The 26,102-nt window shown below is 41.5% G+C and overlaps 1 protein-coding gene across 9 annotated transcripts in view; it reads left to right on the top strand.

Moving 5' to 3' along the window:
• The window catches only part of ppfibp2b (PPFIA binding protein 2b), a 75,017-nt gene that overhangs the window by 27,078 nt on the left and 21,837 nt on the right, over positions 1 to 26,102 (top strand). For 5 of the 9 annotated variants that reach the window (XM_054619250.1, XM_054619248.1, XM_054619249.1 and 2 more), the window contains exons 4-6: positions 10,194 to 10,280; positions 12,679 to 12,792; positions 20,730 to 20,879. In XM_054619250.1, coding sequence (XP_054475225.1) covers positions 10,194 to 10,280; positions 12,679 to 12,792; positions 20,730 to 20,879 — 351 coding nt within the window. The other 4 variants (XM_054619256.1, XM_054619253.1, XM_054619255.1 and 1 more) reach the window with 3 other exon arrangements.

The following is a 26,102-nucleotide window of genomic DNA, read 5'->3' as shown; positions in this document are numbered from 1 at the left end:
AAGCAGTCCAAAATAATTTAATTCCAGTGTGTAGCATTCTTACAGCATGTCTTTTTGACATTATCTGGTGTAGATTTTTGTTGATGAAATCTGATGAAGTGGCTGTCGATTCCTCTCTATTACTGTTTCCTCATTCCCATGAAGCGTTGTGTTTTGTTTTCTCAAGTTTTTGCAGTTTATGTTCTCACTTACAGTGAACTACAGTTCTTTTGGAGAAGGCGCGTTTGTTTGTTTAGCTAGTGCTTCCAGAGTTTGCATGTATTTGTATTCCACGCACCTAATCTCATAATCAATTAAGTTATTAAATGACAATTTAAAACTTGGCTAACTCATTAAATATGTGGCCTAAGCTGAGTGATGTAGCACCACTGCTCTCTATCTATGAGGCTTAATTAGGCTAATATCATATTTCACAAAAATATTAAGAATCTTCTGACATTTTTGCTGTTGAAAACATGGTGGGAAACCCTAATGTCATGCCTTCAGAAACCTAATAAATGCCTAATGTTACTAGGTAACAAAGTATTTGTGTGTCAAGCTGTCCAGTTGTGCAGAGAAAACCACACAGTGTCCACATTGTTCATGAAATTACATTTTATTACAACATTGAAACCCACCAACAGGCAGAAAGAGAAAGAGAGCCAAGCTTCATATTGGCAACACACAAAGCGTAACACACAATGACTAGTTACACATGTAAAACTGAATAAATGCTATGTTAAAGTGCATAAAGCTTGGTAGAACAGGACCTGTGTAGACAGCTGGCTTGATTTAATTACCTAATTACCCTAAACTAAAAGTACAGCTTAGGCTGTCGAGAATGTTCAGTCATATATCAAATTATTGGATGGATTGAAATTTCAGAGTATCGCCACAGTTATTAAAATCCATCCTGAGGGGAACATCAGTGTTCATTTCACTCCAAGCTACAAGTTTGAACATCATGGTTGTTGTTGTTGTTGAGATATTTCAGTTGGGACTAATGTGACCATCCACAAATAGAGCCACACCAATAGTGAGCTATACAAATACAGCTTGTAACCCTTTTAGTTTGAATATGTCCATGCCAATGGCGGGAGGGTTTCCAAAGCTGCCCATGGCTCTTTGAATCTGAGGAGAAACCCTGGCTGCCCTCAGAGATGACACAGCTGGGTTAGAAGCTGCACGGTGTACATGTCGTTGGCTTCACTCACACTCACACTCACACACGTTATATAAGTATATGCAGTGTGATGTTTTGTAAGTTGACAGTCTCTGAGAAGTAGAGTTATATGTGCAACATGGTCAGGAACACAGGCAGCTGTTTTATGTGGAAATAATTATGCTCATAGTGCACAATGTTTTTTTCTCTTCTTTCAATGTCAGAGTTATTCATTCAACACATTAAAACGAGTTCATTCAGCAGGAGCTGCTGGTTCAGGATCACAAACACATATCTGCTTTCATGACTAACTATATTTTTCAGCGTACCTCTAAGGTGACATTGTATGGTCTGAGCCATTCAGCTCTATGCTGCTCTATTTCTGTGGATTTCTTTATTTTAATGATGATCACCGCAGGCTTGTATCTAATGAAGTAAATCAATCAGCAGACGGACAGTTACAGTTGAGTCGGATCGTGTTAGCTGTGTTTTTATGTAGCGTTAGTCAAAGCTCCACAGAACAACTGAATCTGGAACTTTAGACCTTTGCATTCTCTTCATAGAACGGTTTAATGGTGATAGACCATTACATTCCCTTCAGTCTGCCGAGCCTCTTAGGATCTTCTGGCTCATTGTTTGGGTTTTGAGGCAGCAACTCTCTTGGTTCACTTTCACCTGCAACAGCAGGTAGCTGTTCTCTGTAAAGAAGCTCTAAAACCCTCTGCAGCTCTCCGTGGACACAGTTAGCTGGTGAAGTGATAATAGTTGATGAAGGTATTGTGTGTGTGTACATTAAATTACACACACAGTCTTTTTAGGGCAGTTATGATTGTAAACCATAAAGCTTTAGTGATTATTTATGTTATTCCAGGTGGATTGATTTATTATATTTGCTTAATATTTCATGTTATATATTCTATATTCTATGTATCAAGATGTCTTACTTCTTTTTGTCTCTTTAGCAAATGACAAACGTAACGTTTTGACTTCTCTGACATACAGTTGTTCCGTTCCGTTGTGTGCTTGTGGTATGCTGAGTGTTGTCCTGCAGAGGCTGCTGTTTCCTGCTCGGACAGCCGTGTTTCCCACTCTGCGTTTTTGAGCTCCTCATTGTTTTCAGCAGCAGATGTCTCACATGTTGTACAAAGTCACTGGCCAGCCCTCCCTCTTTTCTTTCTTTCTTTGTTTCTTACTCTGAGCCTTCAGCTCTCTCTCCCCTTTTCTCCCCTTATCTTACTCACTCCTCCCTTCTGTTCACGCTGTTCTCTTGAAGTTCACTTTTGTTGTGAGGCAGTGTAATGTAATGGTGTCGTCTTTATGAATCTATTAAGGTACTTTGTTTTGTCACATAGAGCAGAGAGGATCAGTTGATGATGTGATTTGAATCAACTGAAAAATGTCCAGAGGCCGTCAGCCATGATGTTCCCCTTGAAGCAATATTATATCACAAAATGACACTGTAATCTCCCAAAGGCATTTCAGATATGTCTTATATAATCCTCTGAGATAGAGCCTCGATGGTTTTGATTAAAAATAAATTGTAATCTTAAAAATCAACCCCCCCCCAAAAAGAACTAAATACATAGGTGCAAACTTGTCACCTTTCGGCGAAATTTGCCGTTTTTGATCCAAAATAGGTAATTTGTGTGATTCGTGTAGATCTGCAATAAAAAAAAATTGGGGGGGGGGGTCCTCCAAGTAATCTGCGAACGCAAGCTGTCATGAATCTAATATTTTTTTCAAGCTTGTTCGTTTGGCCAACCCATGTCATCATGACACGCAAGCTCTTTTTTCAAGTCTTCGGGTCTGTTCGAAATGGAAGGTAGCTGCCTCGATGCAAGACATGTCTTTCGGGTGAAGGCATTTTCAAAAACCGTTGGTTTCGAGCGGCCTTTTTAAGATAGCATTGACGGTAACGTGTGACGTTGGTACGCTGCAAGAACATTAGGCTATGTGCTATGTGGGCGGCTGTGGCGTAGTGGAGAGCAAGGTAGTTCTCCAATCAGAAGGTCGGTGGTTCGATACCCGGCTTCAGCAGTCGATGTGTCCTTGGGCAAGACACTTAACCCCAAGTTGCTCCCGAAGGCTTGCCATCGGTGTGGACTGGATGTTGCATGAATGTTAGTTAGAGTCTGATGGTGGCACCTTGCATGGTAGCCCTGTCATCAGAATGGGTGAATGATATGTAATATACTACTGATTGTAAGTCGCTTTGGATAAAAGCGTCTGCTAAATGACTGTAATGTAATGTAATGTAATGTAACGTAGGCTAACGTGCTAATGTTAGACAGTTGGCTGACAGACGCCTCGCAAATCACATCAACCATTATCCGAAGGATCCAAACCCCCTAGGGGGTTCCTTGTCACCTTTTTCATCCCTGATGAGTTTGCACCCCTGAAATAACTGAGGTAAAGAGAAAACTGAAATGGTCAAACTGGACCGGTCGGAACACCCAGTTCATCAGGCCACCACATCTAGTTTGAAAGTTTCAGTTATACAACTTTTAAAAGCCTAATTCAGCCCTGTCGATCAAAGACAGGTCTGTCCAGGGGATACACTATAGTCAAACACCCACACATACTGTGAGGGACACACAGGAAGCAGCATCATAGGGCATTATTGGCAGGAAGTTGTGACATCCTGTGACTGCTGCTCATTACCACTGACCCAGAGACAGCAGCATGTCTTCACATGTTCCTCTGCTCCTTACTGAGTCGACAGTGTGTAGTTTTCCCGACCCTAGTCAAAGACAATGTGTGTGTTTATCTGTGACAGAAACAGGCAGGATTGTACAACATGTTTTTTCAAAGTAGCACAGAGGAACAGTGAAGTGGGAAGATGTCAATTCTTACACAGGGTGGCTTTCCTCAGTCTTTGTGTATCTCATGCTGCTCCTGTGCAGGTTAAGCATTGATTACTGTAGTTTCACTGCTTGCTGCACTGTCTCAGGCAGCATCAAATGTTTTGGCCACTTTGGGCAGCACGCCAACCTGTAAACACAACAGTGACATACAATCCTTTTTTTTTTGATGAAAGAGCTGAAGCTGCTCGAACTCCAAAAGCTCTGTTGAGCTGAGGGATACTTCTTTGTGTGAGTTTCACATTACACCGAGTCATTTAGTTGTTTGAATTATTTGTTTAAAAATGTTTATTAGTGCACTTTAAAAAATAACTTGAAAGGTTGAGACATTGAACATTGACTTAAACGTAATAAACAACTGAGTAGAGACTGAGTCACTTTATCCCTCTTTTCTCTTTCATGCTGTAAGTCTACAAATCAGGAAGATTTTTATTTAAAATGTTTTTACAATTAGCATTAGGGATTATATTCATTATACTAATATAAGAAATATGTACATTTTTGCATTTATTCTGGCATTGATACTCTTCCATGCAAACCTGTAATGACTAAGACATCAACTGCTGAGTTTATTGGAACAATAGACAGCATTTGGTCTCAAATTTCAGCTAATCCATGACACCCTCCAACCTTCAACATTAGACCTGTTTCCCTCACCCAGTTTTCAACTTTGACCATCTCAGCAATAAGTACAAGATTTTTTTTTCTGCAGCTCTGAAGATGTGGGAACTCAGCAGACTCAGAGATATCCAACAACAACAAACCAACTCCAACTTATTTTCTAATCTATCTTCAGACATACTTTCACAACAACTCCAACCAGAACAGAGCCAGAGAGGAGGAGCGACAGTCTGATGAAGGCAGAGATCAGAGGGAGAGTGAGGGAGCACAGTGTGGAGTGAGAAAACAGAAACGGGGGGGCGAGATCGTAAAACGCCCTCCTCCACAGCTGTAAGCAGCGCAGTGACACACACTTCCATGAAGAATCCCCTCACTTTGTTTCCCACACACACACACAGTATGATATAGTCAGACAGAGGCACAGAGGAAACAGGCAGGGCAGCAATGGGCTGGGAACATGGAGACTCCCATTGACTTCCACCGACACTTCTCCTGGCTCAAAAAGGTGAACGCCGACCTTTCATTTGGCTTCGTCAAATCTTTGCTTTATCTTTCTTTACTTCCTCCTATCACATTCCATCTGCTGAGGAAGGTTCCAGTATTTTTAAGGAAAGACAGGATTGTTGTTCCGGCTCTGCTGCATCTTATTGTCCTGTTCTTAGTGTGTTATTTAAAAGCCCCACACTGACTTTGGATGGGCTGCATCTCCCATTGTTATGGTTTTATTGGTGTGTGTGTGTGTGTGTGTGTGTGTGTGTGTGTGTGTGTGTGTGTGTGTGTGTGTGTGTGTGTGTGTGTGTGTGTGTGTGTGTGTGTGTGTGTGTGTGTGTGCGCGTGTGTGTGTGTGTGTGTGTGTATGTGTGTGGAGGAGCGCCTCTCATGGACTGTGTTATCAGATTAGAAGCATTATCCTTCAGCTGACTGTTATTAACAAAACTTCTGCTGGAGTCAGTCAGAGAGGCTTTGCCATATGTTGTTCAGACGTGAGGAATGTTCAGACAGAATTTTTTTAGGAACAGGAGTCTTGAGTCTGAGCTGGTTTCTGTTGTCTTGCAGTGTACGCTGATTATCGTAGATAGAAACTAGTGCCTCGACAAGTCTGTGTCGATAGGTCACAATCTTTACATCGGGCTAGAAATATTTCTCTTTTAGACCCATAAACTATGCTGATTTATTTTTTCAAAGCTTTTTTTGCTAGCACTATACCTTTTGAAATGACCTTCACAAAACTTTAAAACTTTACTTTTTCCTACTTTGAAAGCACTATTAAGGCTATAAGCAATGCTCACAAAAACTCATGTGTAAACATTGAATTTATTATGCAGTCATTTTGTTGATCAAACTCTGATAATCAGATAAATGTTTCCTGAAGAGCAGACGTTTTATAGTGCTCATCCCGCTGTCTCCAGCTCCTTATGCTGTGGTTCTGATTCAATGTACTAAGCAGAGACATAGTGTGAAACTGATTAAGACTTGTTGGAAAATATTGTCCCCAGTTCATCCTTAATCTGCCAGATATTTTGTCCTTTGATACTCCTGAAATGGGTGTGTGTGCGTGTGTGCTTGTGCGTGCGTGTGTGTGTGAATAAGCTCATGGCCCATGTAGGCCTGTGGTAAATGTAGCTGTTTTTACGAAGCAACTTTCTGTTCATCCGACCACTCAAAGCGCTGTACACCACATGTTACCTATCACACTCATACACTGATGGCACAGTGCCAAGGACACTTAGACGTTTGGATTGGAGCAGCCTGGGATCAACCCACCGATTTTCTGATAGTGGACAAGCCACAGCTCCTATGTGCCTGTTGGTCTGAGAGCTATCAACGCCGTATGGATGTTTATCCTATGCTTTTTAATTCTAAGCAGCATGTTTAACACTATCCATGTAGATGTATAGATCTGCAGATCCTGTTAATGAAAAATGATGGTGAATGCCACCAGCACACCTTCAAACCCTCTCCCCACACTCACTGGGAATGTTGATAGTCAAGCTGTGCAGACGTACAGTTGAATTTGAGCAGCTTTTAGATTTGATTTAGAGACACAGTGATGTGACAGAGAGACTACCTAAGCTAATGTGTTCCACATGCTCCAGGACCACATCCCACTAACACTCCCCACTGGATTTAAAGCAACCAGTTTAACCAGTTTCTGTACTCATAATAGGAGAACTAGGTTTTGGGTTAGAGGGTTCAGGCTTTGTGGCAACTCAAGTTATAGTACTTAATATTACTGTACATCTACAGTAAAGTCATATGGAGCTTGTTTGTGAATCATTAAAAGTAGGTGCTTTCCTCTATGTTGTCATGCATTCGTAGACACTGGGATCATACACTCCATGTCATTAGGAGGCCCACCCACTCCCACTCCACTGACCAGAGCCTTTACTGTTAACACTCTTCACACTGCACAAACCGCTGGCTTTACTAGCTACAGGCCTGTCGTCATTACTGCTTTATAAAATATGAAATATTCCAAATAAATAAAACATGAATAAAATCAAACCACACAAACAAAAGAATAAATAAATGGGCTCAATTAACAAAAGATGCACATAAATATAATTTACATAAATATCACTCGAATAACATTTGGCACAGGGATAAAGAGAGTCATTAATTTCTCAGTGGTGTTAGCAAAACGTGCATCGTAACAATTATTAGCTATTAGTTGGATATAAGTAACAACAACAACCCAAGATGTTCCCACAGCGGAGCAGTGGCCGATGAGAAGAGGTGAAAATTATTTATGTCATGTCTATATGCATACCATAAGTCCACATAGTAATTATTGTGACTTTAGAGTGGTATTTCATCAACTACTGTCTCTCTTCTTACATATAACCTTTAATATTGTTCTGCAAATGAGCTACACACTATGATCCTGGTTCTCTCTCTGTCTCTGGCGACGACAGACTGATAGTAACAGACTGGCCTGGTTTCCTTTATCAGCCCCTTTAAGTGCTGTGTTACCTCTGAAATGTCCCTGCTTCTCTGCAGTGTGGTGGAGTATCTTTGATTACAGTACAGTTAAATACTTCCTGACCAACCAAAGGTCATACAGTACTACGTAACAGCATTGCAAACCTTAATAGTCCTTGTCTCTCCGGCCAGTCTGCAGTATGTTGATAGTGTCAGACAGATGTGCAGACAGATCATGGAGGATTTTAGCATGTGATTGTAGACAGTCAGAGAGATCATCTGTACTCTGATTTTTAAAAAGATACCAGGATGCTAACCGTTGCACTCCTTATGTTCCGTTAGCAATGTTAGCAAAGTTGATTTCTACGAGTTGTACAGTTCTGTAGGCATCATCAGATAAGAGTTTCAGCTACAAGCCTTAGATGCAGATGTTTACCTTCTCCTCTTAAAACTGGGTCATCTTCATGATTGCAGGAAGGGCCTCTTACTGAGGCAATGGTTATGCCTCAAATCTGTGGTGATAAAGATGAATTGATGTTAAAATGTGTTGCATTAAGCTGGAAGGATGGAATTGTGCTATAAATAAATAAATAAATAAATAGGCAGCTACCAGCAGCCTAAACATTTGTATTTCTCCAGTGTAGTGGTGTAGAGCGACAATATCATGTTCCTTTAAAGGTTCTCTATTTGTCATTTAGATCGTTAATATCTCATCAACAGCTATCATCTTAGTAAAGATATAGAGGAGTGATGTCTACCTGAGCAGAGGATGAAGTGTGTGTCGTTATCAGAGCTTCTTCTCTCTTTGTTCACATAGCCGGCCGGCCGCGTACCATTTAGTCCATGTTAGTGCATGTTGGTGCATGTAAGCGTGCTTTTGAATACTGTTATCTCTGTCAGCACTGTAGTTTGCAATGTCAGCGCTGTTGGCACCGTTAGCTCTAGCCACCGTTAGCTCTAGCCACCGACTCAGGGTCACCATGTTGAGAGCCGTGTGGAGGCAATAGTAATGCTCTGAGTTTAGAATTCAGCAGCTTTAATATCAAAAGACATTTGTAATCGATCTTGATGAATGTGGTTCTAATGGCACTGAGGATTTTTCAGCATATACTCTGTGATGGATTTTTTGATCTTTTCTTCTGCTCTGAAGCTGAGAGAGGCAGAAACATTATCTTATCAGGTCCAGGCTCCATAGCTGGGTAATCATGCTTCCTCTCGCTCAGTTCACCAGCAGCAGCAGCAGCAGCAGCAGCAGCAAGCTGAGGAGTCAGCGACCCTGGACATAATCTGACTCTTTAGGCACTACTGACTGCCTCATTTAAAAATAGTTCTGCTAGATTTTCAGATTTATTTTTCTGATGTGTGGAACTCATCATTCTGTCATGACATTAACAGTTCTGGCCTACAAAACCAGCAAAAGAGCTTCTGACCAAAACAAAAGCTCTCTTTTAGTGTTTGCATAAATACATGAAGCATTTCTATTTCTAGACGGAGCCTGACAGTGCATTCGCTGAGATGGGAATGATATGGTCCTGTGAAATTCATAACACAAGCTGCAGAAAAATGTGGCCTTTTATTACTGTGCTAATTCTGGACAAGACACATGATATTTCATAACCCTTCATCATGTGCTTGTGAACAATCTGTATTTCAGCAGCAACAGCATCAGCTCTTTTCAAACCTGTACATAAAGCAGGCATCAGTAGATCAACATACAGTCTATGCACAGCATACCTCCATAGTACTCTATGCACAGCATACCTCCATAGGCTCAGGGGAGAGCAGGGTCGTCCTCTAAGAGGATCTGCAGTTCAAGCCCTGGCTCCGGTAGTCCATGTCGATGTGTCCTTGGGCAAAACTGTTGCCCAAGGACATGCCCACAAGTTAGCCCCTGTCATCAGTGTACAAATGGGTGAATGATGACATGTAGGACTAGAAAAGTGCTATACAAGTACAGTCCATATACTCTCACTCTATTCACTTTATCTTCCATGTTTGATCCAGGAGCTGACAGACTCCTCAGTCATTTTGGAAACTGTGTGACTACACAGCTTTCTTAAACAGTCACAACATATTTTAGTGTTTTACAAGCTAGGTCAACATTTAATTTAAGATGAAATGTGAATTCATATGATACCAAAGTGAAAATGGAACTCTAAGAAGGGATCCACACTGATAAGATACTGAATAAATCAATGGCTCACTCTATTTCCCATGGCTTTTTAACTTGGTTAGCTAGCTAAAATGAGTCAATGACTATCCAGTCTCATTTAGATGACTTATTTAAACAAACTTCTATTTAATTGAAATCAGTTATTGATGTTCTGTATGTCTTTTGCTCAAAAAGCACACATCTAGATTTGCTCTTTTTATTTTGTAACGTTTTAGTACATTATAAAACGTATTCTTAAAAACTTTAAGTGAAAATCAAATTGTGACTGTTTGTTTGTTTGTTCATTAATTAACAGTAATAATTGCATCAACATTTTTATTGGCCGAATTGAAAACAGTCATTTGTCAATTCATCTTGAGAAATCTTGATCCACTCTGAACATATTAGCAGGTTGTTGCTCTGACAAAGGTGTAGGTGAACTTGTCCTACATGGATGAAGAGCAAGGCCTCATTGTTTCTCTGTGTCTCCATCCAGGTGGACCTGTGTTCTCCAGCCAACAATGAAACCTACCAAGAACGACTGCTCCGTCTAGAAGGAGACAAGGAGTCTCTGGTGCTACAGGTGAGAGAGAGTCTGCACAAGCAATACCTGTCACTAGTTCCATAGGAGAATGTCCAGTCATAAATGTGCACCATATAACTATAACTATAATTCTACTGTAATAATTGCTGCTGTTATTATAAGTAGTCTTATTATATGAATCATTTAGGTCATATACATTGAATGTGTTGTATCTCTGTTATGCTGTTCATTCTGTACACATGACATCTATTGCATTCTGTCCATCCTGGGAGAAGGATCCCTCCTCTGTCGTTCTCCCATAGGTTTCTTCCTTTTTTCTCCCTGTTAAAGGGGTTTTTTAGGGGAGTTTTTCCTGTGCCGATGTGAGGGAAGGACAGAGGAAGTCGCATGTGCACAGATTGTAAAGCCCTCTGAGGCAAATTTGTAATTTGTGATTCTGGGTTATACAAAATAAACAGAATTGAATTGAATTGAACCATGAAAACACAGAAAAAACAGAATGTCCCCGGTTGGATTCCAGCTGGGGATGCATGTCCTCCCCCCTCGCTCTCCTCCTACGCTTCCTGTTAGTCTGCCAGAACACATCTGTCTGCATCTGCATTGGATTCAGTGCGACTTCTGTGGTCCTCCCACAATCAAAGAGCATCATAATTTTAATTCTAGTTCAGGTGCTTTTATTTAGACGTGATTATTTGTAGTAAAGTAGTCAGAGATTTGTGTGGAGGGATAAATGCCACAGAGGAAAATGTTTTAGTTCCTAGTCTGTAATCCTAGAACACGACTAGATACTTCATAACAAACATGTCCAGACATCTTCAAACCGTCTGAGCATGTGTTTACTGACAGATTTTACAGTAACCATCAACATCAGTGCTCCGTGGTAAAGCAGAAGATTATATATGTCTGCACTTTGGATTTGTCAGCAGGCTCTCAATGCACTGAGATCACTTTAAAAGCTGTGATCTTCACAAGCTGACTGTTCACATCTCTAATCCTTCAGGTTACATCCTGGGTCATTTAGAGTATCTAGTGAAAACAATGGAAATATGTGGAGTTTATCAGTCTGAGTCTTTTAGTTGTCAGCTTCAAGTTTTAGAATTGTGTGCATAGGTTCCTTTTTTGTGGATAAAATGGAGAAAAACTGTAATATAGCATTGTTTCCAGAATATCATCCAGATTTGTAATGCTGCAAAAATATATAGATACTGCAATACTTCCATCAGTGGGTCAAAGGCTCAATCTTCATAGCGACTTCACAGACATGTATAGAAATGACAGTTGTCCTCCGCCTCTGTTCACCTGACTGTATGTTGGTTTTCTACTCAGGTTATGTGACTGTATCATTTTTAATGCTACACCCTCCTGGGTGGCTCTGGTTTAAAAAGTCGCCACATTTCTCACTCACACACCTACTTGTTACACATTGTGCGTCTTGGCCCAGCTGTGATTGGTTGACACTCATAGTGACTGGACTTCTCCTGATTTAACTGGCTGTCGATAGGTCCTTTGCTTTACTTTCTCTTCACCTGCCTCTCTTTCAGGACTCTGTTTGTGTGAGGTGTTATCTGTGTGTTAGCATATACACACTCTGTGTTTAGTAGCCCAGTAAGAACCTTTCACCTCCATTTGTGTGTGTGATTGTGTGTGTGTGTGCGTGTAGCTCAGCTGCGGAGCACAGACGAGGTAAGAGAATCTTTCTCTTCAACAGTAGGACATTATACAGTGTATCAAAGTTTGCCTCCTCTTCTAGTTGCTTTGTGTCACTACACCCTTAAACAATAGGATATAGCTGATAGATTATATACAACATCCATCAGGTTATAGTCAAATACATGTTTTAAGTGCTTAACACACACAGGATCTAAGATATGACTTATTCACCAACTTGTTGCAGTCACAGAAGCTGAGGTGACAGGGAATCGGCTCCTGTCAGAGAGTGTGTGTGTGTGTGTGTGTGTGTGTGTGTGTGTGTGTGTGTGTGTGTGTGTGTGTGTGTGTGTGTGTGTGTGTGTGTGTGTGTGTGTGTGTGTGTGTGTGTGTGTGTGTGTGTGTGTGTGTGTGTGTGTGTGTGTCCGTGTGTGGCAGGAGGTGAGTGTCCGAGAGATGAGTAAGTGTAATAAAACACATTCCTGAGTGACAGACTGCTGAGTAAATGTGTTGTTAAGGAGTAGAGGTTGGAGTGAAGGGAGACAGAAGTGATGTTGGTATGAAGTCCAGTTTAGATTTGTGTTTGCGTGTTCTTCAAACTTAGGTAACTTGTGTTTTCATTGCCACTACATAAATGTGTGTATTGTTGGTATCTGTGGGACTATGTGTATATGCACCAATATGGTGCATATACACATATGCAACAGTATCTCTTTCTGCGCCTGGTCAATTCAGCTCTGTGTTAGTATGTTTTTCTAACAGAATATGCATGTGTCACCCATCACTGTAGGTGAGCGTTCTAACAGACCAGGTGGAGGCCCAGGGAGAGAAGATCAGAGACCTAGAGAGCTGCCTGGAGGAGCACCGGAGAAAACTGGCCTCTACAGAGGAGATGCTGCAACAGGTGAGGCAGGCACACGGATCATGTCTGTGACACAGAGGATGTTGAATATGTTAAAGATCATGTCTGTGACACAGAGGATGTTGAATATGTTAAAGATCATGTCTGTGACACAGAGGATGTTGAATATGTTAAAGATCATGTCTGTGACACAGGATGTTGAATATGTTAAAGATCATGTCTGTGACACAGAGGATGTTGAATATGTTAAAGATCATGTCTGTGACACAGAGGATGTTGAATTTGTTAAAGATCATGTCTGTGACACAGAGGATGTTGAATATGTTAATTCAGGGCCTCCAGGTGGCTTATTAGTGCTCCTGTTACTCCATTATGTGTTGGAAAGCCTTTTCAGTGTGGCACACTGGCTTCATGTTCTTGGAGTGAAGATGTCCTGAGGAGCAGTACTCACCAAAACCTTGTGCGTAACCTTTCCTCATGATGCATTTGTAAAGCTGATTTTCAGAATGGATTCTAAAACCTTGTTTAGCAGTCCTCGTCCTCCCTGTCAGTGGGACATTGTGAGACCACTGTCAGGGATGTATATTGTGCATTGACCGTGTGTTTGTGTCCAAGCACCGTGTCCTCGCGTGCATGCACAAAATGCTTCTTCAGTGACAGAATAGTCTCAGTCAAAAGTTGAGGTTTAGCTACAACATGTAGAACACTAAAGAACACAGTCATATCGTTGATCATTCAGCTGATTGTACAAGCGTTGGGACCTTCTGGCAAATAGTTGGGTCAATTCTAAAACAATCTGGTAATAACCAATCCAATCCTGTGTCTTTAGAGAAGGTAAGCATGTGTGAACCAATTTTAACAACTAAACCTGATTAATTTGCACTTATTGAAAAATGTACACATTCTCAGATGTTGTTGGGGGACCAGCGTGTGATTCAGGGGGGTCACCTCGCCTTGGCGGTTCCACTGGACTGCAGGTACACTAAACTAGCAGTTTAAAGTAGTTTGAAATATTTCAAGTTAGTCCTGCTAAGCTTTTTGAATTGACGTCAATGATGAGGCAAACAAGGAGACCACAGCTCTGTGTATCACAGAATCAGCTCTCTGTTTGACCCATCAAAAAGCTCTTTGTCCTCTCCTCGTCGTCAGGCCGGAGGATACAAATGTTACGGCCCTCTGGGGCCATGTACTTTACTCATCTTTATCCAGCTAGCTTCATAATCACTCATGTTTAAAATCTCTGCAGAAATGAAAGGATGCTCTTACTTTTTTCTGAGGAGGGGAGTTCTCTTCTCTGTTTTTCAGTCAGTTCACTTTTATCATGCTCACAGTAAAATGGAATCATCTTGCTTCGTAAAGTGTCAATTCTTACAGATTTTTTCACACTATGCAACATTTCAAACTAACTGTAAGGTGGATTGTGGAGAAAGGTAACGATTGTCGTGGCTCTGGATTTGTGTTTGTTGTACCTTTTTTTAATCATTCCCCAAATGTTCCTCCTAAATGTCCTCATTATGTAATTAGACAGTTTGCGAATTTAAGAGGTGCAGCATGTCTGCAGCAGCATGTCAGTGGTTCTTCCTTAAGAGTTTGTGTCTGTGTGTGTGTTTGTAGTAGAGAGGAGGAGAGAAAGACAGCCATGTAAAATCACGAGTCAGTCCCACAGGGCTGCTGCTCGCTGTGGGAACTACAGTTAATCTATTAAGAAATAGTCCTTAGTCAGCACACACACACACACACACACACACACACACACACACACACACACACACACACACACACACACACACACACACACACACACACACAGTGTTCTCATGCCAGAGGGGATCCACCCACACATGTAGTCATACTGTGACAACTACTGTGCATACTTTGTAATGACACAGAATTAAATGAAGCTCTAGCTTAAGTTCAGTCAGGAAGACAATACTCTCATATGCTTAGTTTTGCAGTTTATTTCTCATACATCTGCCATTCTCTACTCACGCATGCTCACTCATGATTTCCTCACTGTCATTGTTCGGTGGTGTCAATCATGATATCAGCTGTTCAGATCAGCGCGTCTCCTCTATCCAAAAGTACAGCGACACAATTACATGGTTAGCCTCTCATCTTGCTGCTGTCTCTTTTAAATATGACTGTCTCTCTACCTTCAGTATGTTCATGCTGCTGCTACGTGGCTCTCCATCATCCCAGTTTACGTGTGTTTTCATTATGATCCGACGCAATTTGCATAGGTACAGATTACCTTTTTTCCAGTCTCGTTTTAGGAGCAAGCCGACGTCCAGTTCTTCAGCAGAGGAGAAAACTCTTCTCCCTCTTGTTTCCCTGCCTGGGAATCTCACCGGTTACACCAGGTCACACTGTGCAGGTAACAACCTGATCGGCACCATGCAGTCTCCTGCCAAACCCAGCAAACCATCCATGCAGGCCACAGTGCCGAAAATCCAAAAGCTTTTGCCTTACTGGCGTCTCTTGGCGCAGGCTCCTCATGGCAGCGGTCTCATGCGCTTCGCATTCATTCCACTCCAAGCGCACATCAATTAAGGTAAAGACACTAAACAGGGTGTCGCACACTCATAAAGTCCATAAACAGGATCACGCTGGCCTCATTCAAGCAAGTGCGCTGGTCATTGCTGACCTCATCTCAACCGCAAGAATGCTCAGTTGGAAAAACGGCTACTCTATTTCATGGTGTGCCGGTGTATTTCTTTTGACTCGGAAGTTGTGACGATATGTCCATATGTGGGCTTTTGAAGGATTCACGGTCAGTGGTTCTCAGACTCTGGCCTCTCTTTACTCCAGACTTGATGTAATCAGCATTGTGTGAGATACCTGACTGCATAAACTCTCATGTCTGGGGCCGGCAACGGAACACAAATGTCTCACTTTCATGGTTGAATCAGTCGTCATCATTCCTCAATGTGAGCATTCCTCTTCATGATTCTGGTGATCGCTTCAGGCAGTTCAGATTCCATATACATATGCATATAACTGGTGGCGGAGATTTAGCTAGACAACTACTAAGCTGCTCACTGTCCACTCAGAAAACTCGACATTACATTCACGTCTTTTGACCACAATCATTCAGGTCATTGGAAGCTTTTTTTAAACATTATATTATATTATATTTTAAGGCTAAGTAGTCATTACCAATCCCTTAGTGTCTGACTGGTATTGTTTTCACCTTGTGGGTCATCACTTGAAGGGTCATTAGCCCAGCCCACTTTTCACCACGGCCTGATTTAGCATCTTAGCGGCACAATTCCATCGCAAGATCGCCTCCTGTTGATGTATTCTACTTACTCAATAATTTGTTATTCATTGCGCCCTTCTAGATACTACTATTCATAACTATCTCCCAATTCCTCCCTGTGGTTCTCTGGTAAGTGGGTCACTGTCAAGACACCATGGTCTAACGCGACCTCATACACTGCATCATGGTCTAATGTGTCCTCATACTGTTGTCCTGTCATGTGTTGGATGCTGTTATCTGACCCTGTCTTGGTTAGGTCTCACCTTATAAAATGGTTTTAAACTCATGTGTCTTTCTAGTTAAATAAAGGTTCTTCACATATATTGCATTTCGACCTATCTTAATCTCAGTCAACAAACCATGGTCCTCCTGACCTCACATGCTGGAAACTTTATTCTGTTATGTGGTATTGCATTCACTGCAGCAGCACCATTGGGTGATTTGGTTGGGAAATCACATGCGTTGCAACAGCATCATGGAAATCTGTTAGTGGAATCACTTATGTTGCAGCATCAGCTTTGGCTGCTATTTTCCGGGTGCATATTTTTATCTCAAGTTACAGTTACGACATGTTTCCATGCATTAATGCTCATAATCCTCCTTGTTTTTCTCATCCTGGCTGTCCTGCAGCACCTCTTCTCACCCTCTCTCTGAAATGTTCTGGTGTAGTGTTTGCTCCTCCCTCCAGAAAGCAAAGTCTGCCCTGATTGGTCAGCTAGCCCGCTCTGTTGTGATTGGTCAATGTTTGTCATTGTCATTTCAAAAAACTCTCCCGGAGCTTGATAAATTAATGATGGGCCACAATGAGATTAGAATCCGGGCCTCCTGGGTGAAAGACTGCTTTCTTAACCACTATACAATGGTAGATATGAGCTTTGGCTCTGTCTCTCTCAATTAGTGTATGAGAGCGGGCCAAACTAGCCGGTGAGTTTTACGTGACTTCCGTAACATTGTGAAGTGAAGGAGAGATTTCCATCGAGCCGTTTCAGACAGCTCAGGAGCAATGATTCTGAGGGGAGGGTAACTCCTTTTAGACGTGGACTTCAGGTTTTACACTCTACGGACCTTTTTACATGTAAAAAAAAATAATTGTATATATATATATATATATATATATATATATATATATATATATATATATATATATATAGTATATATATATATAATATATAACACACTAAAGAAGAGGGAAAAAGTTGAAAAGCATATTAGGGCCACTTTAAGTGAATTGCATTGATTGCAGAAGCAGCATTGTGAGGGAATCTCATGTTGGGTCAATATAGAGTGTTGTCCTGACTTCCTATATACAATAAGAATAGATAAACTGATTGTTAAGGCTCTGCCGATACTTCTTTAAGTTCGCCCTAAATCCCTTGATCCCTTGTAAGTCATGTTTTTTTAATTGTCTTCTGATATCTGGTGTCATATCAGTCGTATCGGGGTAAGTGGTGTTATATCGTTTTATCTGGTAAGTAGCGTCCTATCCATTCCATTTTTACAAGGGGATCATATTCCTGTATTCTCATAATTTTGTTATATCAGCTTCATTTTCATTGCTTCTGTAATTGCTCACAATCATTCATTCTTATAAGTGACATCATGTACATCGTATATTGACGTGGTGTCCATTGCGTTGCTAATTCTCAGGTCACTGCTGACCTCTTTTGGTTCAATCCCTTCAATGTCTTATGAGTGACGTATGATTCATCAAAAGGGGCATGTAACAGAGATTTACTGCCGAGCCAAATCTATATAATTTCATGCCGTACACTAGCCACGTTGTCTTAAACTCAAACTGTTGCTATTCAGGTCACTGCTGACCATTAGCCATCGCTGGCTAAAGCCAATACATTGCAAGCAGGGCATTACTGTCCTTCAGTTATTGCTGGCTTAGCTCAAAAATGTAGTTCACGTAGATGCCCTTACAGTGCTGACCTAGTCATTGCAATTGACCTCAAATTTCTGTCATGCTCATTGTTATGCCTCATCTCTTAGCAGCTTATGCCATCTTCATCGATCATATGTGACCCGTTTCATTCCGGCTTGGTAAGTAAACATTCTTTTCACACACAAAGCTTCAGTCAAGACTCATTATCTTTGATGTAAACATTTACTCATCATCAGTCACTAGAATACTGATAATAATTCTCATTAGCATCAAGTATCTTAAATTACAACCTTGCATACAACAAAAATACCTTTGATAGATAACAACCGTTTTCCATTTCCATTCACTTCACCAGAGTCATGTGCTTCATAGAATAGTCCACACTGTGCTTCATTGTAGACTTCATTGTGATAATGGTTCACTTGTGGTTTGTGTAAAGGTTCCTGCTGCAGCCTATAGCACCTCCTGCTAACCTTATCCCTTCACCTTTACCTTAATATAGCCAAAGGGGGCGTGGCCTGAGGTGCTACAGGCTGCCGATGGCCAGGTCATAGTTGTCATGATTGATTGTGAGTGTGAGGCACTAAAGGGAGTGAGAATATATACAAAATGCACCAGAACAATGTGGAAATGTGGTTGTTGTTGAACAATCTTTTTCTATGAGGTGCCATGTTAAATAATCTCATCTCTCTCTGTTAAACCTTCTGTGCAGCACCAAACAGGGGCTTGGTTAAGCTGGCAGGGAGGTTTAGATCTTCCTCTTAAAAGAGTGGTCCCTGTACAGATTGCATCTCCACCATACATATGCTTATAATTCCTATCTGGAGATCAAATAATTCCAGTCATTCTCTAAGACTTGTTGGATTGTGGATATTTCATTCTTCAGATATTAGGAGCTGTGGTCTGGATCTAAATTGTGCTGTGACACTGTGTCATATTTAACACTTTAGTTTTACAGATGACTGCCGCCTCTTTAAAGAGATCTATAAAAGCTGTGGAGAGGATGATAATGTGTCACGTGTTGCTCCTCATTATTAAAGGGAAGCAGCTGAGCTGTGGGCCATGACCACAAGTTCTGATAAATTACCTCTAAAGACTGCAGCTTATCCTGCTGTAAGTGACACTGGTGTTAGATTACAATGTGACAGTCAGCTGCCATGACCTAAGACTGTGTTTGTGTTTGTGTTTGTTTGTGTGTGTGTGTGAGTGTGAGTGAGTGAGTGAGTGAGTGAGTGAGTGAGTGAGTGAGTGAGTGAGTGAGTGAGTGAGTGAGTGAGTGAGTGAGTGAGTGAGTGAGCGCGTAAGCGTGTGTGTCTGTGTGTGTGTGTGTGTGTGTGTGGCGCTGAGCTACAGTGATTATGGGGTTTTAGCTGACTGTCTGTGGCTGTAGTGTTGACACAATTTGTTGACAATATTTGGACGGTGTGGTATCACTCTGTGGTCTCTTATGTGTTTAATGTGGCATCCACTCGTCCTTCAGATGAAAACAAAAAGTATACACGTATAAGGAGCTACAACATGCATTTGTACAAGAATATATACATATTAAATGCAATTTTTATGGAAATGCAGGTTGGTTGGTCGGTTCACCACTGTGGTCCACACTGAAATATATCAACAACTACCGGATGGATTGCCATGATTTTTTTACTTTGATGATTCATGGACTTTTTATCATCAGGTTCAAAGTTAAACAAATTTAAAAACGACATTCAGTCTAAACTGTATTTTGTATTCAGTACTTAATAGCAATAGATAAAAAGTTATCATGCTAACATTATTATTCTTACTACTTTTATTATATTAATCATTTATGTTATATACATTGAATGTTGTAACTCTATCATGTTGATCATTCTGTGCACATGACATCTGTTGCATTCTGTCTATCCTGGGAGAAGGATCCCTCCTCTGTCGCTCTCCCATAGGTTTCTTCCTTTTTTCTCCCTGTTAAAGGGTTTTTTTAGGGGAGTTTTTCCTGTGCCGATGTGAGGGTTCTGGGACAGAGGATGTCGCATGTGTACAGATTGTAAAGCCCTCTGAAGAAAATTTGTAATGTGTGATTTTAGGCCATACAAAATAAATTGAATTGAACTGAATTAACATGCTAAACTAAGACACTCACCTACTTTATTTCAAGATGTTGTCACTTGTTTCATGAGAGATAAGTGTGAAACTGTTGGAAGTAAGTCAATCTCTTTTCTTTAGATCAGTCTTTAGTAGAAAAGATAGAGGAAGAGTGTTTATGTATCTACTTTAGTTGGGTGGAATCGGTAGTATAAAATGATCCCTGACAAGTATGGATCTGGACCTGGTTGATCAAACAGCAATTCGAGGCAATATACATTTGAGTTAAGAGAAGAGGAAGAGGGATTAGATGAGGAAGTGAAAGCAACAGACGCAGTGTGAGTTGACAAAGAGATGTGTGTTTTGTATGAGTCAGAGGAAACACACATCTTCATGTTCAGCAGCCTGTCTCTCTCTCTCTCTCTCTCTCTCTCTCTCTCTCTCTCTCTCTCTCTCTCTCTCTCTCCCTCTCTTTTAGAGACATTTAGTTTTTCTCTCTCCCATACCAAAGAAGCACAGAGCTGTATTAATAGAGCCCCAGCTCGCCTGTGTGAGTGTGTATATTTAGCTTTGTGGGGTCTGGGCCCCCGGCCTAGCCTGCTCTGCTAGTGTTTGAACAACATTGTCCTGAGTGGAGTAGCATGCTGGTGGCTTCATACTGCAGTGATCGCCGATATCAATGTGTGTGTGTGTGTGTGTATGTTTCACATTTCTTAGGTGTTGCTTTTACTGCATCAAACTTACAGTGTGTGTGTTTTTTCCAAGGAGCTGATGTGCAGGACCTCTCTGGAGTCTCAGAAGCTGGACCTGATGGACGAGGTGTCCTACCTCAAACTGAAGCTGGTCAGCATGGAGGAGACACACACCAACACACCGCCACAGGGCCCCACGGACACCAAGCAGAACAAAGCCGAGGTATGTAGAGTCATCAAAGCTGTGTGTGTTTCACAGGGCAAACACTGCTTGACTCATTCAACACCAGCAGAGCTGCTGTGTCTTGGATCTTAAACCTGCTTGTATTGGAAATGCTAGCGGTCGCTGCTGCATTTGACTGAATGAAAGTATTCACCCATATGACATACATGCATAAATACATATATACCATGTTTAATACGTTGCAACTCCCAAATCAACCGAAAATACATTCTCAAAAAGTTTAAGAATGATCTTCTGGTTTCCTTATGTCCAGCAAAAGGGCCTATGTCCACATAGCGTATCATTTCTAAATTCTCCACCTGTTTAGTGCGGCCATTTAGAGCTCTTCTAGCTGAAAATTTCTGAACTCCTCAGAAAAGTGCTGGTAACGTCTCTGTAACAAATGGAGGAGAAGCTTGTTTTGGCTGTCTGTCTGTCCTGAACTTTATATGTCAGACAGACCATGTCATAACAGAGATGGAAACATTGTGGGAGCAGATCGGTATAAAGTACGGTGATAATATTTCACCGTATGCCATGTCTCCACAGATCGTCCTCCTTGTTGTAACGTTACTGCTGTCAGATTGAATGGTGACAAGCTCATCCATACAAAGTATTACCAGTAAACGTTGTCACTCACTTATTTTGTGCACAAATCAAAATTCAGCAACATTTGAGTCAAGTCTGGTGACAGTTATGGAGCCATTTGTTTATGTTTGAACTGTCAATCAAATCTGATCAAACCACACACAGTCCGGATTAACCAGATTAGCTGAGATTATGAAATAAATAAATACATTTTAAGAACTTTTTTTTCAAAACATTTGCATTGTGTGTTGTTTGGGGCTTTAAAGAATGTACGAATGAAACTTTCACAAAAAATAGAAAAATGAATAAACCAAGCTAAACACTTTGAGCCTAAGGACCACATACCTCATTAAAATATTTTTTTTTGCAGTGTGACTCCACTGTCCACTAATTAAAACACACGGTTTGCTCTCCAGATGATTTTTGTCCTTTTTTTCTTTGTGGAATAGTCTCTGATTCCCAACTGCATTCTATCCGCAAGAATATTAAAACCTGAAGTCCACGCCTAAAAGGAGTTACCCTCCCCCTCAGAATCACTGCTCCTGAGCTGCCTGAAACGGCTCGATTGAATTCTCTCCTTCACTTCCGTAACATTATGAGGTCATAATGTTACGAAAGTGACGTAAAACTCCTTCCGGCTAGTTTGGCCCTCAAACAACATAAGAGAGAGACGGAGCTGAAGCTTCGGAGGAAGAGTTTTTTAAAATGTGAAACGTTGACCAATCACAACAGAGCGGGCTAACTGACCAATCAGGGCAAACTTTGCTTTCTGGAGGGAGGAGCAAGTGCTACAATGGAGCATTTCAGAGAGAGGGTGAGAAGAGGTGCTGTAGGACAGCCAGGATGAGAAAAACAAGGCGGATTATGAGCATTAACGCATGTAAACATGTTGTAACTGTAACAAGATAAAAAAAATATGCACCCGGAAAATAGAATAATAGGGCCTGTTTATGATCCTCACATTTGAAAGTGAAAATCAGAAGTCACTATTTCTAGTGAAAGGCTTTGAAGCAGAGATTCTGCTTCAGTGAGGGAAGAAACAGTTACAGTTGCGTACGCATACATGGCCAATATGGAATTTGACTCCGGTTACTTACGCTCAATAATACACAGAAACAGACAAATAAACAAAGAAATCAAGGAGGTCCAAGAAGAAAAAAGGATAAACATTAGCTATTTTGTACACAGAAATATAAAAATGCTAAAGTATATATATGAACATAAAAACACAAAAAAAACGACAATGTTGTTTTTGGCGTACAGTGCACTGTAGCGCCTACCAGAGGGGAGGAGTTGGAACTGGTTGTGTCCAGGGTGTGATGGGTCTGCAGAGATGTTTCCTGCCTGTTTCTTGACTATGGAGATGTACAAGTCCTGTATGGAGGGCAGGCTGGCGCCAATGAGTCTCTCTGCAGACCTGACAGTCCGTTGCAGTCTGTTCCTGTCCTGTTTGGTGGCCGATCCAAACCAGACAGTGATGGAACAGCAGAGAACAGACTGGGTGATGGCGGAGTAAAACTGAATCAGCAGCTCCTGAGGCAGGTTGTACTTTCTGGCGCAGTAAGTACAACCTCTGATGGGCCTTTTTCCTGATGGTGTCGACGTTGGAGGCCCACTTTAGGTCCTGGGATATTGATCCCAGAAACTTGAAGTTCTCCACAGCCGACACAGTGCTGTTGAGTATGGTGAGGGGGGGCAGTGTTGGAGGGCTCCTCCTAAAGTCTACTGTCATCTCTACAGTTTTGAGCTTATTCAGCTCCAAGTTGTTCTGACCACACCAGAGGGCCAGCTGATCAACCTCCCGTCAGTACGCAGACTCATCACCATCCTTGATGAGGCCGATGATAGTTGTGTCGTCTGCGAACTTCAGGAGTTTGACAGCTGGATCTCCTGAGGTGCAGTCGTTGGTGTAGAGGGAGAAGAGCATTGGGGAGAGCATACATCCATGGGGGGCGCCGGTGCTGGTAGTCTGGTTGCTGGTTGTGATTTTTCCCAGCCTCACCTGCTGGTTCCTGTCCGTCAGGAAGTTAGTGATCCACTGACAGGTGGAGGCTGGTACAGTGAGTTTGTGTTTGAGTATTAAATATATGTTATATATATAATAAAATATTAAATAATGGCATGCATACACAAACACACACATAAACATACACACACTCACACAGACAGACGGGCATGCCTCCCTAGTTGAGCAATCTTCGTCTTCAATAGTTTCTTTGTTTGGACTTTGTTCATTGTGACACCCAGCTGCTCTCCACTGACAACACAAGAGACTGAAGCTGCTCTTGTGGTTTAGCACTGTGTGTGTGCGTGTGCGTAAAACTATCACGAGGCTTCCAGCACCCATGGCCATGCTTTAATAGAATAAAAAGGATCCAGTGTTTTTGAACACACATGGATGGAGCGTGAGGATAGGGCTCCATGAGAGAAAAGGAGCAGAGGGACAGGCAGATGGAAAGATAAGAAATGGCAATAATCACAGTCTGCCTCTGTGAGAAAACCAAAGTGAGATCTGACTCCTGTGGTAACATTTTTTTCTGCCTCGGCAAAGCTCACGTGGGAACAAGATTCTGAGCTTAGTAAAAAGGAAAGTTATCTCAGAAGTTGGTTTCATATTTTTTTTTTCAGGAAGCCACATTATAAAACACGCTGTAAATGAGCAAGATCCTCAAATGAATCCATCCCAGTGACATCTTTGATGTAAACCAACACGTGTTGCTGTGGCTTCCAGCCACTGTGGATCTAAGAGATCAGGTGACTGCTGTGGCTTGGCTATTATTTTTATGGGTTTTACCTTTAACCTTCGCTTTCTCTATCAAGTAACATTTTTGAAATAGTCTGAGTGTTTCTTGTCCAGTCTGACTTCTTCAATGTCCACATTGGAGCTCTTAGCCTGTTGAGTATGATGTTATTCCCAAAAGTAATGATGACTCTAGCTCTAGAGGAAATGTTTAGGCATCACCAATTAAAAGTCATCCTGAGGGGAACCTGAATATCTACCAAATTGTATGGCAATCCATCCAATAGTTGTTGAGATATTTCAGTTTGAATCAACATTGCCTTCCTGAGAGCCATGGTTCTAGCATGGCTAAAAACAAGACGGTGTGCAATTCTAGAAGACAGTCACTGTCTATCCCTGTGACAGTTGTGACTAAAGTATTCTAAAAACAGAGGTGGATAACACAGTATATGACCTAGTAACAGAACAGATGTAGATTTATATCAAATGTGAAATGTGTTGTTTGGTTATACTTTACTTTTCACATGGACTAAATGGTACGCGGCCGGCCAGCTATGTGAACAAAGAGAGGAGAAGCTCTGATAACAACACATACTTCATCCTCTGCTCAGGTAGACATCACTCCTCTATATCTTTACATAGATGATTGCTGTTGATGAGATATTAACGATCTAAATGTCGCATAGAGAACTTTCACATTACTGCTTTTGTGCAAAGAACAGTATTCATTTTGTTAGGTATTTTTCTTCGGGAGGCAGTGATGTCTGTGCACACTTTTCAGACTGGAATAGGCAGTCACATGCCAGGCTCAAGGGAACTTCAGTAGTGGTTAGCTGGGGAAAGAAGAAGCTGCACTTCATGTGCTGTAGTCTGACTGTCCAGCTGGTTCAGGGATCACTGAGGATCCACAGCATCAGTCGGGCCTCCGTGGTGCCTAACAAAGCTGCTTTAACATGCATACATTGGCTCTTTGTTGGTGTAGGAAGGAGTTACAGTGTCTGATCTCACACAAATGCACACACAGCCAATCCAACATTTAGATGTACAGCGTCGGTGTTTGCTTTGGTCATGTTGCGATGGAATCCGGCGGTGGTCTTTTGTCAGCAGAGTGAGTGAGGGAGTGTGTGTGGGTTATTACAGCTGAAGGAGGAATGGCAGGCATTCACTCCGAGCATTCCTGAGGGCCGAACACTTTCCCCTCAGGAGACCACACACTAACCCACTGCTGTCTGATCAACACTATGAGTTACTCAAACTACACATTGATGACCATGCTTTTTGTTTTATTTAAGTCAGCTGTTACTCTCTCTTCTCTTCCTCCGTCTGGGTATGGATTCTGGCTCATGGTCCTGTTTCAGGGTGGAGCTGTGACATGGAGCTTTAAGAGCCTGTACTGGTCCACTGAGGAAAAGACCACATCAGTGGGTGTAGCTTTTCCTGTAAAACATGTTGTGATGCACTATTTCTTCTATGTGGGAACCTGCTCAAGTGCTGTCATTGTGTTGATTTTGTGCAAAGTCAGAAGTTCCTTTAGGAAAGAGTCCCGTTGTGGACTTTATTCATATTTTTACAGTGTCTACATGATGTCCTGGGAGCTTAGTGTAGAAACTAAAGCCCAACAAGTATTTGATCTTTCAAGCTGATACTAATATTGATTTTTAGAAGAAAGAAAAAAATATTTTTTTACAATGTTGAATTTAACAATGTTAATACTTACACCGGCTGGTGTATGATACCAATACATCTGCAATATGAGAACCCAACATGTCCGCCTTGCTGATTGGTGTGTCCAACTCTATCAACACCAGTGGTTTGAGTGCCTTTAACCACTGCAGAGAGTCCCCTCAGACCTGGAAGCGATCTGGAACAATGTGATGTTTAGCTCTGTGAATGAA

Source organism: Anoplopoma fimbria, chromosome 19 (assembly GCF_027596085.1).
Source record: "Anoplopoma fimbria isolate UVic2021 breed Golden Eagle Sablefish chromosome 19, Afim_UVic_2022, whole genome shotgun sequence".
Lineage (NCBI taxonomy): Eukaryota > Metazoa > Chordata > Actinopteri > Perciformes > Anoplopomatidae > Anoplopoma > Anoplopoma fimbria.
The sequence above is the reverse complement of the archived record's forward strand: the minus strand, read 5'-3'. Positions and strand labels throughout refer to the sequence as shown.